Source organism: Poromitra crassiceps (assembly GCF_964638095.1).
Source record: "Poromitra crassiceps genome assembly, chromosome: 1".
Classification (NCBI taxonomy): domain Eukaryota; kingdom Metazoa; phylum Chordata; class Actinopteri; order Beryciformes; family Melamphaidae; genus Poromitra; species Poromitra crassiceps.
Window position 1 is genome coordinate 113824082 of NC_139623.1, and position 13933 is coordinate 113838014.

The 13933-nt window shown below is 45.2% G+C and overlaps 1 protein-coding gene across 2 annotated transcripts; it reads left to right on the forward strand.

Moving 5' to 3' along the window:
- The first annotated feature begins 1215 nt into the window (after positions 1-1215).
- On the forward strand, positions 1216-8029 carry s100a1 (S100 calcium binding protein A1). Of its 2 annotated transcripts, none has more exons than XM_083639149.1 (3): positions 1216-1300; positions 4784-4951; positions 6805-8029. In XM_083639149.1, the coding sequence occupies exons 2-3, from the start codon at positions 4793-4795 to the stop codon at positions 6952-6954; spliced, it is 309 nt and encodes a 102-aa protein (XP_083495275.1). In that variant the 5' UTR covers positions 1216-1300; positions 4784-4792; the 3' UTR covers positions 6955-8029. The 2 variants fall into 2 exon arrangements, with proteins under 2 accessions (XP_083495275.1, XP_083495276.1); XM_083639150.1 differs by having other exon boundaries at positions 1294-1329.
- The last annotated feature ends 5904 nt before the right edge of the window (positions 8030-13933 follow it).

A 13933-nucleotide genomic window follows, 5' to 3' on the forward strand; every position in this document is an offset into this window, starting at 1 on the left:
ACTGGCAGCGTGCAAATATATACAGGCCATCCTGGCCAGCTGCTTGCAGATACCAATGTAAATTAACCGTTAGGATTAACATTCCACTCTGTAGCCGCCTGCAGATACCAATGTAAATTAACCCTTACGGTTAACACTCGACTCTGTTAGCCTACATAAAAGGCCTGCACTTCACTTTTATTGCCATCCAGTTGCATTATCATACAGACACAATCTTCCCCTGCCTTGTAAATAATGTAGCACAAAAGCATGAGGTACACTTAGTAAAATGAACATGGCAGCAGACAGCGAAAGGCTATGTGAGCCTACAGTGCTTCAGCCTATCTTCTGTACTATTCTGAAAGGCTGACAGGCTAACACAATAAAAAGGGAATGACACTTGTGGGATTAAATGTTCAGAGCATGATTCAAGTTTTCAGTAGGAATTTTAGAGTTTCACTCACCATATAATACATGCCATTTTACTGAGATTAGGATGTTCCAAGCTCCTGTTTGAATGACGGGTGGGTTGATGATAGCTAGATTTATGACCCCACCTTATTTATAGGTTTTGATCAACACAATTTTGCCATTTCATTCAATCTGATGACTGAAAATCCTATGAAAAACTGTATCCATGGGCCCAGAGCAGCTGTGCCTTCATCTGTAGTATAACTCAAACTCCATAGCTGTGGAGTCTGTAGGCTACTGAGTTGGGGGTCATGGCTTAGATCAATTCCAACTGCTGGAGGAAAAAACAAACAGGAAACAGAACTGGAAGTTGAATTCAATTCAACAAAATTCTCAGAAATTCCACGTTTCCCCCCAGAATATCATAAAATGTTAAATGAACCTATAAGTGGTAGGCTATTATGCATAACATGTAATCATAATAGCATAGGCTATACGTAGATTGATGTATTATTCTCAACTGTCTTGCAATTCAATAATATTGAATGAAATATTATTTCCTGTCATTCCAATTCAATTCCCAGTCTGTGTCTCAGTCTGATGAAGAGCGTCTAGCTCGAAACGTCACTCTTATTTCTTTGGTGCAATAAAGACCACAAAAGGAGCCCTGCTGTGTGCGAGCAGTTTGATTCTTTTGTAAACTCCCTGCATGGCCTTACATGGTACCCCTATACCATGTAAGGCCATATAGGCTACGTGGCGGTGACGATCCTGACACCTGCACCCGCTGTCCGGAGGGAGGCGCCTGGGTTTGATTTAGCGAAATTGGCCCAGGTGAGCGGGGCTTATAACTGATGAGATGAAGACTGGAGCCATTTCTTCACCAGCGTTTGTTAGCGGCAGCGGGGAGGTGAGTTCTTCTGACAGTCCAACTTTCTGGTAGGCTACATCTACAATTTGCCTAGTTGGCTATATTCAACGTTATATTCAGTCGAGAAACTAGAGATTAGAGCGGTCAGATCTGCAGGTGCATTGGCAAAATGGGGGAAAATAACTGGCGTTTTCCCTTTAATGCTGTACAAGTTAATTGAGTGTCAGCATTGTTTTAAGCTGTGTTGGTTAACATTAGCGTGTTAGAGGTAGCCCATGCAGCCCGTTTGAATTAGACCTATCATAATGTGAAAACATGACGCCTGAACCTAGTTAATTAAACGCAGCGTCAAAAGGGAGATTCCTTTAATGCCAGGCTCACTGATACGATACACTGGCGAGAATCAATAAGAAACAAACATCTGTAGCCTACTACTCTGCGTCATTCACGGACCTGATAAATTGCAGCTTGAAGCCTGGAAACTCCACAGCTTCAGTCACTTAATAGCTGCATGCATCTCCCTACACAAACACGCACACGCCAACCAGGGGTAGTGCATGCAGTGCGGTTGCACTGGGACCCCTGGGGTAGAAGGGTCTGTATTTGGAGAGCAGGCTCTCCAAATACTATCTTGAGAACAGGCCCTTGCAAATGACTCAAATTGCCACGCCAGAAATACGCTTATGTCAGTTATGCTGCTGAAAAATGATACAAATGGCAGAATGGCAACAGTTTGATCTCAAATGTGGAAATTTTGACCAGCATTCTTCACACATCACCCCCAAAGTCATATATATTGGTTAAAAGCTGAAAAAAAGTGTTTTGGGGGTTAGTTACACTTTAAGAACCACAGTGAAATACAGGTCCTCAGGTGCTGAAGCTTGTTTTCACGTTTAAATACTTTGTTACCGAATGTCAGAGCGCTATCCATGGTTCTGATTACTTGCTCTATGACCTATTTTCCTCATACAATAGCCTAAGTAACTAATGCAACTGTAAAATCTTAACACTTGTTGGTAAAAAAAACATTAGTCTATGGGCTCTATCGTCCCACTGGCCTTATATTAGCGCTTAGCGCCAGGCGCCGCCCATATTAGTGGGCGTGGACCGGCGTAGTCGATATTTTCGTGTCGGCGCTACACGCGGCCTTAAAGGAACACTCCACCCATTTTAAACCAGCTTTGTATCATTAGAACATCAGTAGTATATCAGAAAACTGTAAACTGTTTTGAAGTCTGTCATTTAATTTGACAGTTATTGAGTGTTAAAGTGTGGACCAGTGACATCACTGGTCCACACTAACTCAAATTAATAACTCATTAACGCAAATCAACTTTCAATAACTGTCAAACTAGATGAATGATGAATAGTTTGACAGTTATTGAGAGTTGATTTGAGTTAATGAGTTATTAATTTGAGTTAGTGTGGACCAGTGATGTCACTGGTCCACACTTTAACACTCAATAACTGTCAAATTAAAGGACAGACTTCAAAACCGTTTACAGTTTTCTGATATACTACTGATGTTCTAATGATACAAAGCTGGTTGAAAATGGGCGGAGTGTTCCTTTAAGCATTATAACCACGCCTTTTAAGCATAGAATTATTCACAACGTGCTCATTGGAGAAGTGCAGTAAACGAATCACAATGTCCCTTTCATGTTCCATTCATTCCACGGAGCGATCCAATCCGGTCAGAAAAGCCCAAAGCGCTCTGAGCTCCCCCCCTCCCTCTTTCATCCCTGTCTGTCTCCATATATATTATTCCATATTATTATGCTTCTCAAACCAATCTCACTGCAGTTTAAATACAGCAAGCATGTAAATACGCTACACTATAGCAAGATCAACGTGAAAAGAATGTTCTAAACGCATTGGCTAGAAAAATATAGCCTATCCCTGGATGTCATGATGAGATTAGATTGGTGAAAGTTTGGGCAGAATGATATAGTTTTCTCTTGCTACCTTTTCTTCTCCCCCACGTCACTGCACAGGTAGGATGATGCAACAGCCTCTGAATGACAGGGGCTCAAGACTACGGTATAACAACTTTTTTCTTTTTCTTCGGTCATTGTGCCTGTCTGACGCGCGAGAGAGAGAGAGGGAGTGAGAGAGAGAGAGAGAGAGTGTGAGATGGCAGATGAGAGCTGCGCGCAATTACGCACAATAATATCCCCGGCGCACTGAATAAGGCCTGGTTTTGAAAAGCGCTAAACGCTAAATTAACGCCAGGGGGGAAGATAGCGTTAGGCCGGTATTTAAGGCCGAAACACCTATTCTGGCACTGTGCCACGCCTCTTCAGCGTAAAGCGCATTTCGGGGCCTAAAAACATGATGCTATCTTCCCGAGGCAGGCGCAAAGCGTGTTTTTTTTTGCGTTTAACGCCAGTTTAGCACCTAAGGCCAGTGGGAAGATAGGGGCCTATATGCCTAATTGGTGTGTGTGTGTGTTGTTTGCATGTGTGTACTCGGTAACTATATTGTTCTAGGGCCCGTAAAATTTGCTTGCACTAGGGCCTGTCATCATGAGTACCCTACCTACACCACACACACACACACACACAGAACCCATGCATTATGGATGGCGCACGTCTCTCCTCATGGGATAAGAATCAACCTGCGAAGCCAAACAGTCTGTATGATGAGAGACATGTGGCTTTGTGCAAAGTTAATCCAGACTGTGGAGGCATCAGGTCGGCTATGTGACGCAGCACACAGCCTGCATGCCATGATCCATATGATCCAAAACCCAGTTTGATCTGCAGCCAATAGCAGTGTCACGTGCCCTGCAGGCCAGGGAGGGGGGCCGTCCTTTGTCCTGCTGTGGGACAGTTGGAACTACTCGCCCCCCTGCAGCAGTCTCACATATCCAGTGTTGGGGAAGCTACTTGAAAGCATATCTTTGCAAGCTACCACTTAGGCTACTTCGCCTTGGTGTGTAAAAAACAGAAAAAGTAGACTACATGTGATGTGAAATGATAACAAAATAATTATAATACAAAAAAGTCATATGCACAGCGCAAAAAAACAAACGCAAATTTACAATACCTGCGACGAGACATGCGAATTTCCAATTTTTGTGGAACAACGGACCAACCAACAGTGACTTATAGAGCTGCAGGCCACAGCTGAAAACATATATTTATGGGAAAGTGCAAGGAACATCAGCTTTGGTTTGATGTCCATCAGTCAGACACTGTCTTCTAGAAACTAGAGTCTAGGTGGAGGTATTGCATCAAGCATGATTGTTAGCCAAGTATAGCATGCAACAACTGAACATTTGTTAACGAATAGCAATCATTTATTGATGCCTACAATGGAATGCTTACTCCCCATCGCTCCTACAGTATCAATTCTAAACATGGATTATCTCAATAAGTAAAAAGTATGTAGGCTACATAATAATTACAGTAACAGAAAGTAACCAGTGGGAATATGATGCCATTAAAATGTCATTTGGTTGCGACTTTCTGATAAAGATAAATATGTTTGTTGTTGCTTCTCCTGTATTTCTCACTGTAGGATTGAAAGATGACTGACAAGAGTTCCCAGAGTTCTCAGCTGGAGAAGGCGATGGAGAGCCTAATCGAGGTGTTCCACTCCTACTCTTCAAAGGAAGGAGACAAGTACAAGCTGAGCAAGGCTGAGCTGAAGAACCTTCTGCAGGGCGAGCTTGGAGACTTCGTGGCAGTGAGTGTTCCTCCAGCCCAAACCCCCAGCCCCTCCCTGCGCTGCACACCAGGATAACCTGCACACCACACCAAGCCCCGCCCTCCCTGCACAAAGCCTGGTTAAACCCCCAGCCCCTCCCTGCACACAGCCTGGTTAAACCCCCAGCCCCTCCCTGCACACAGCCTGGTTAAACCACCAGCCCCTCCCTGCACACAGCCTGGTCAAACCCTCAGCCCCTCCCTGCACACAGCCTGGTTAAACCCCCGGCCCCTCCCTGCACACAGCCTGGTTAAACCCTCAGCCCCTCCCTGCACACAGCCTGGTTAAACCCCCAGCCCCTCCCTGCACACAGCCTGGTTAAACCCCCAGCCCCTCCCTGCACACAGCCTGGTTAAACCCCCAGCCCCTCCCTGCACACAGCCTGGTTAAACCCCCAGCCCCTCCCTGCACACAGCCTGGTTAAACCCTCAGCCCCTCCCTGCACACAGCCTGGTTAAACCCCCAGCCCCTCCCTGCACACAGCCTGGTTAAACCCTCAGCCCCTCCCTGCACACAGCCTGGTTAAACCCTCAGCCCCTCCCTGCACACAGCCTGGTTAAACCCCCAGCCCCTCCCTGCACACAGCCTGGTTAAACCCCCAGCCCCTCCCTGCACACAGCCTGGTTAAACCCCCAGCCCCTCCCTGCACACAGCCTGGTTAAACCCCCAGCCCCTCCCTGCACACAGCCTGGTTAAACCCTCAGCCCCTCCCTGCACACAGCCTGGTTAAACCCCCAGCCCCTCCCTGCACACAGCCTGGTTAAACCCTCAGCCCCTCCCTGCACACAGCCTGGTTAAACCCCCAGCCCCTCCCTGCACACAGCCTGGTTAAACCCTCAGCCCCTCCCTGCACACAGCCTGGTTAAACCCCCAGCCCCTCCCTGCACACAGCCTGGTTAAACCCCCAGCCCCTCCCTGCACACAGCCTGGTTAAACCCTCAGCCCCTCCCTGCACACAGCCTGGTTAAACCCCCAGCCCCTCCCTGCACACAGCCTGGTTAAACCCTCAGCCCCTCCCTGCACACAGCCTGGTTAAACCCCCAGCCCCTCCCTGCACACAGCCTGGTTAAACCCCCAGCCCCTCCCTGCACACAGCCTGGTTAAACCCCCAGCCCCTCCTTGCACACAGCATGGTTAAACCCTCAGTCCCTCCCTGCACACAGCCTGGTTAAACCCCCGGCCCCATCAGGATAAACTGCACCCCATACCAAGCACTTCCATTTTCCTCAGCTTTACTTTAGCCAATTTCAGAGTTCACTGGGACTGATTAGTGCTCCTTCGCTGGAGCAGCAAGGCTGTTTTTGAGTCATCATTCCTCTCTAATATGATCACAGATACCAAAAACTCTAAGAAGAGCTGATAAGAGAGGCTACCTTCAACTCTGAGAAGAGCTGATCATCAGTTCTATCACAGATACCTTAAACTCTGAGAAGAGCTGATAATCAGTTATATCACATATACATTCAACTCTGAGAAGAGCTGATAATCAGTTATATCTTATCTTAAACTCTGAGAAGAGCTGATCAGTTCTATCTTTCCTTATCTGAGACGAGCTGATAATCAGTTCTATCTTAATGCATCCTTTGACGGGGGGCAGCCATAAATGAAAGCAATACAACTCATGTTATGGTCTGTGGCATTTCTGGCAATGGCTTTGTCAATTGGATATTGTATCCAATGTGTAGAATTGCACTCTTGCAAACCTCAGATTTTGAAGGTTAACTCGTTTAACACCCTCATTTGAATTTGATCAAAGGAGCGCTGAATTTCAGCTGAAACCATGCAGTGATGTTTCTCTAGATTACATTTTCACTGTGATCTGTCTCTCGCAGGCCAGCAAGGACCCGTTGGTGGTGGAGCGGATTATGAAGGACCTGGATGAGAACCAGGATGGCCAGGTGGACTTCCAGGAGTTTGTGGTTCTGGTCGCTGCGATGACAGTCGCCTGCAACGACTTCTTTGTGGAGAGCTTGCAGCAGTGACCGCTTCCTGCACTGACCCCAGTCTGACCCGCTTTCTTACTAATAAAACCCTTAAGTCAGGCGGCTTAGCGCTAGATTTGAGCTGGATGTGAACAGTTGTGACAAAAGCACCAAGATTTCCCCAAATGCTACCCATAGCCATAGCTTTCCATTTTTAATAGGATCCACTTCAAAGAATTAAACATTAAAAAAGATTAAAATGAAAAATGTTCAAACTTTGAGAGGCCATAACTTCCACGATGTTTGTCGGATTTGCAAGCAACTTTTTTCCACATGTTCAGCTGACCTTGGTCTACAAATTTGCCTCAAGGACCATCGAGATCCACCCAGAAATTTTTTGAGATATTTTGAAAGTTTTGGAAAACACATCTTTTCATGACCGACATTTGGGAACATGTTTAGAGATGATATCAAAGATCATGGGTACTTAATTTTGTGCGTTTCAACCAAAAGGGGCCACCAAACACCAAAAATGTGGGTGGCCTAACAAAAAAAGGCCATAACTCCACATCCATTTGTTCAATGATCAGAAAACTTGGCAGATCTATCAAGGTATATATGTAGACCGTGTCATGAGAACCACAGACATTTTCTTGCGACCTCAGTACCATTCAGAAAAGGCTTAAACCTGTCATGGCCACTTGCAGCTACACATCCATTTGCTAAGCTGCCTTACTTTTAATATCTTTGAAACAAAAGGAGATTTCAAAAATCTGAAAAGAACACTTGTAGAGCTTGGTCCACAGATGCTACATAGCGATGTTGGAGATCGGTGAAGCGGGCTAGGAGGAGATGTCAAAAAGGAGTTTTCCAAAACTTTCAAAATATCTCAAACTTTCCATGGTGGACCCCAAGGCTCCTTGAGGCACATGTAGAGCAATGTTAGCTGAACACGTGGACAAAAGTTGCTTGCAATTCGGACAAACGACGTGGAAGTTGTGGAATTTTCTAAAGATATATATTTTATTTTTTTAAGTGGATCCTATCAAAAGTTGCAAGCTAAGGGAATTGTCAGTACATGGAAAAACACACATCCATTTGCTAAGCCGCCTGACTATCTGGAAAGTCTCGACAACCTTCAACCAATTCAATTTGTTTGCACACCATTTTCATACTTGTATACGCAGATCATGTTATGGGCATGGAGGTTCCAAGAAAACTAACAATTTATCCTTTTCTTTCAAAAGATCTATTTATAAATAAATTATATCTTGCACGGTTTTCACCACCGGTGTTCTGTTGTAGAAAGTGAGCAAGACTGCTTTGTAATTCAGGAGTTTATATCTACATAATAGCCTAGAGATGGGTGTGAAATTAAAGGACAAGGCAACATAAAGCCGGCACAGCAGCTCCAATGCACCATGGCATACTGTAGATTACCTGTGGCCTCTGGAACTCTACTGGCCATTTTGAACACCATTCTTCCAACTGTCATTTGGGCTTATGATGGTGGTGGAGAGCGCCGTCTTAACACATCGGTTCAAAATCTCCCATAGGTGTTCAGTTGGGTTGAGATTTACGGCCTCATTTATCAATATGCATTCAGGCTGTACAGTGTACAGGTTTCTCCTTTAATCTGTCATCCATCTGCATGTTGAACACTTGATATTTTTTAAATGGTAATGGTCCAGTGTGTCTAATAAATTAAACTGGCCTCTTCGTGGAACTCTCGCCATTCTTATGTGTATATGGTAAACCATGTTTAGACAGTAAAATCCGGTGTGTCCAGGTGTCACAAGTGGACTTGGTCCTGATTGGCTTTCTTAATAATTACTGATATCCATCCAATCAGGACGGTTTGCAGCATTTGAACTGAAAGGCTCCACTTAGCAGGTTTAGACGGCAGCTGTCAGCCAATCAGGGTCCAGATGTGACGACTTCACATTCATTCGATGAACACCATTGTAATTTGCAAAGCATGAACATTCTTATTCTGAACCATCAGAGTAACATGGGACCTTCAAACGTGTAAGAAATTCTGCCCACCCGCTCCATAAAGGGAACCTGCGGCACCACCCAGTGGTCAGTGTGTGTGCAGCATGTCAGTGTCCAGGTCCTGACGTCATTGATCGATCGCCTAGCGGGTTCTGCTCCTTTTGTTTCTGGCATGGGGCCAGGCAGATTAAAGGTGACGTCCGTCTCTGGAGGCTGCCTGCATGTCGTCACCAAACATGGCTGTAAATAGCAAAAGGAAGATACAAAGGCACTTGGACTGGAAGATGCAGTTCATGCTGGCCTTCATCAGCTTCTCTTTATCGAATTATAATAGGATTTGTATACAATTTGGCTTTGAATTATTGATATTATATAGGCTATATTATATTGCATATTACATGGTTAAAGTCTCCTGCTTTTTTCAGTGCAATTCCCCTAAACTGCAGATGTTTGCGATCTGAGCTGTTTTTGAGTGACATTAAACCTGCAACACACACACACAACTTGTCCATTCTATTAAATGATGGCTGTAGGCTACACAGGTTCTTAAAGCTTGCAGGACTTCATGGTGGACATACACTCTTAGTTCCATTCCCCCCTCTGCGCCTGCATTTTGCTCATAACTCATTTGACTGTTTCAAAATGTGACTTGCAATCCATCATTTTCAGAGGGAAACACTGTAGAAAATATTGAAATGCACCTAAACACCCAGCATGGGAGTTGTCTGGGTGAATCTCCATCCAGCTGCAGTCACATCATCTGTCAAACTGAAAACTTTTCTCTCACATCATCGTCCTCCCACTGAATGATTCAACCTCTACTTCCTCTCTAAAATAGCCCCTTCACTTTATTTCTATTCCTAGCTCTTTATTGTTGCACTCACTGAAATACATGATCCTTCTGCAGTGTCAGGAATAAAATGGTAGCAGTTACACGCACGCACGCACACACACACACACACAGTCTGATCTGCTGGCCACTGATCAGCTCCAACATTTCTAGATATGTGTAGTAGGCTATATCAACATTATGCACGTCATAGTCTGCTATTGAAATACCATGGTGGCCAGTAGGGTGTTGTGGCTGGGATGGATTGAGTGCATAAACACTTTGCCTTTCACACCAGCTTTAACAAAGTCTATACCGATGCAAGGCGTATCACCTGCAGGCACCGCTTCCCTCATGTCATTTTGGGAGTCATTGGAAATCAACTTATTCTGTCGTTTGGGTATGAGGACATGTTGGCAGGGACACAGAGGCTGCCTCAGATCCCGTGTCTTCATCGACAGTCCTCAAAAGGACCTGGCACATGCGTCCTGGTAGTTCACCTGGTAGCATGCGTACCACGAAGGCTCGGCCCTTTCGTGCGGCCGACCCGGGTTCGAATCCGACCTGCGGTCCGTTGCCGCATCTCATCATCTCTCTCTCCCCACCTTTCCTGTCTGCCTGCTGTCCTATATAAAAAATAAATAAAGGCGAAATGCCCCCAAAAATAATCTTAAAATACAATAAAAAAGGACCTGGCACAATGCTGTCTGGAGGAAGTCCACACCGGTCCTTACAAAGTCTGCAGGCCTCTTCAATTATGTAACGACTTGTCTGGCAAGTCGTTTAGGCCGAACATCGCACAGACTGGGAAATGCAAAGCAGTGATCTGGCCCACTGGTTCCCAGATGGATGGCAAAAGAGCCCGGCCGTATAAGGCCCTTTTCACAGCAACCTTTTGAGGTGGCAAAGCAGGAAGTAACGCAGGTGTAACCAATACCATTAATGAGGGTCCTATCACTGGAAGTAGAAAAGGTAACCACTGCGCTCAGACAGTTGCGTAGTCCAATATAGAAATGTCACAAATAAATGAAAAGGTGGGGACCGCACTCAAGGAATATCGTTTTTAATTTTCTTTTTCTTTAGCAACAAAACGTTTTCGGCCGTCCGGCCTTCATCAGTGTGCAAGTGCAGAATGGTTGAAACAGACAGGTCTTAACTAGTCTGTGACTGACAACATGACAGGTGGGCACAATCAGCAATTAGCACAGTTAATAGGTAGACTATGTCACACATGATCATGAATGCGTAATGGCTATGGTGTTGATACGATTATATCCTGGATAAATACATTATGCAAACATATATACATATTTCAAAACATTTAAACATTTAAAAATCTGTATGGAAATCAACTGTAGCACATTGGGAGTATCAGGTTGTGTCCTATCACTGGAACACCTAAATGAAATGGAACCATCATTAATGGTATTGGTTACACCTGCTTTTACCACCTCAAAACAGTTGCTGTGAAAAGGGTCTGCTCTACTCTAAAGAAAGTCAAGGGTCGTGGAAACAAAGCAGCGCTGCTTTACTTGTCCTCTACATTGACTGGAAGTGAGGGGAGGCTGGCGAGCGAGATGACTGACTGTAATGTCCTACATGAACCAATACTGCCATCTAGTGTTGTAACTGAAACCTTCAGGGAGCAACACTACAATTGTCAATACTGTCTACCTATCTAGAGATAGAAGAACCTAGAGATTGAGCAGACTTGTGGCTGCTGACAGTAAAATAAATCAATAAAATAAAGTACCTACTTAAATCGTGAGCTGAAAGATGTGGATGTGGAGTTTTCACATGTGCTGAGGTCATAGAGACTCATCAGAGGAAAGAGCTGTTTATCTTAACAGATCAATGTGATGGAGCTGAAGGTGAAAGTCACATTTTCTCCTTGAGATCTGCAGCTGTGTAGGTGGAAGTGATTTAAAGATGTAGCAATTATGAGGATCATATCCTGGACAAAACTGGCACTGCGGGCCTAGATTAAATGACAGTAGAGCGGGTTTAAATAGAAACGTCCCATCCATCACCTGTAGCAATAGAGGGAGAAAGCCCGCCTGATAACTTGGACACAAATAATATTCATCTTAACAAGACATTTATTGGGGTTTTTAAGCAAATAAATCTGCCAGTGGGTGACATCATTTCACCTGTTTCTTTCCAATACAAATCATGCGTGTTGTGTGTGTTTCACTCCCCCCTCTCTCTGGCACTGTGTGTGTGCATGTTGTGTGTTTCACTCCCCCCTCTCTCTGGCACTGTGTGTGTGCATGTTGTGTGTTTCACTCCCCCCTCTCTCTGGCACTGTGTGTGCATGTTGTGTGTGTTTCACTCCCCCCTCTCTCTGGCACTGTGTGTGTGTGCATGTTGTGTGTTTCACTCCCCCCTCTCTCTGGCACTGTGTGTGTGCATGTTGTGTGTTTCACTCCCCCCTCTCTCTGGCACTGTGTGTGCATGTTGTGTGTGTTTCACTCCCCCCTCTCTCTGGCACTGTGTGTGTGCATGTTGTGTGTGTTTCACTCCCCCCTCTCTGGCACTGTGTGTGCATGTTGTGTGTGTTTCACTCCCCCCTCTCTCTGGCACTGTGTGTGTGCATGTTGTGTGTTTCACTCCCCCCTCTCTCTGGCACTGTGTGTGTGCATGTTGTGTGTGTTTCACTCCCCCCTCTCTCTGGCACTGTGTGTGCATGTTGTGTGTGTTTCACTCCCCCCTCTCTCTGGCACTGTGTGTGTGCATGTTGTGTGTGTTTCACTGCCCCCTCTCTCTGGCACTGTGTGTGTGCATGTTGTGTGTGTTTCACTCCCCCCTCTCTCTGGCACTGTGTGCGTGCGTGTTGTGTGTGTGTTTCACTCCCCCCTCTCTCTGGCACTGTGTGTGCATGTTGTGTGTGTTTCACTCCCCCCTCTCTCTGGCACTGTGTGTGCATGTTGTGTGTGTTTCACTCCCCCCTCTCTCTGGCACTGTGTGCGTGCGTGTTGTGTTTTTTATACTAAACTAACCCCTACGTTTCAGTTTTGACAACATGCAAAGTTATGTTTTAAATTGACAAAATTAGCGTTGGCACCCCGTGGCACAATTCAAACGGGATCAAAAAAGTAACCTTATTCTCCGTCCACCGCCATTCTTATTTTTCACAGCGCTGGTACAGGGAGAAAGCAGGAAGTGACGTTTCACTTTGGCTCTCTATAGACCCCTTATACGCCTACGTCACACTGACATCATCACGCAGCGTCGATGCGCAAGACGGAGGCAGAAAGACAGACTCCGCGCAGCCCTGTCAAGTAGTTTTCCAGTGGCTGGAAAACTATTCGAGCTAGATATGTCTTCGTGTTGTACAGTGGGATGCCAGAATCGGAAAGCTATTGTAGCAGAGTATTCGGGTCCGCCTATTCACACTTGGTTAATAAAATAATAAACGATAGAGCCAGGCTGTAACGTTTTCCCCACATATCCTGTTCTACGCAACTCGAGGGAACATACACAGCCTCGCACACACGCAATAGAACACAACACAACACTGAACAGTCTGTTACACTATCAACAAAGCAAGGACTAAAGTTTTACCGAATCCCGTCAACTCATACTGCTTTTAATGCTAACCGTAGGTGTCTTTGGTTGCAAGCCGAAAGAGGAAATCGTTAAAAATGCCCGACTTTGCAGTGCTCGCTCATTTCATATCAGGTAAGCTGTTGCTGTAGGCTGCTCGTAACAGCCACATCGCTCGGTTAGTTAACAACCAAGTAACGTTAAATAATGTCATTATTGAGTTGAACTGATTGGAACGAGGACATCATTAAAAATGCCCGACTTTGTAGTGCTCTTCATAATCAGGTAAGCTGCCTGAAGCTGTAGGCTGCTCATCGCTCGGTTAGTTAACGACCAAGTAACGTTACATAATGTCATTATTGAGTTGTGTGCATTATCAACATAACAATATATCTTTGCAAGTTACAGAACAATTATCTACGCTATCCCCAGTTATAAAGGAATGCACGATATGTATTGCCGGCCACTAGGCTTGGCCAATTGACCGCGCCAGTGCGTATGGGTCTGTAAGACATATCCCATTAAACAACGTTAATTTCGATGCATAACATTGCTTATCACCAGGCGATAAGCTGTGGTAGTAAGCCGAGAACTGCATTTTAAAACTAAAATATAACTGTGTGTCGCAGATGGGCATAGAGCAGTCCTGACAGCAGGGCTTTTAACACA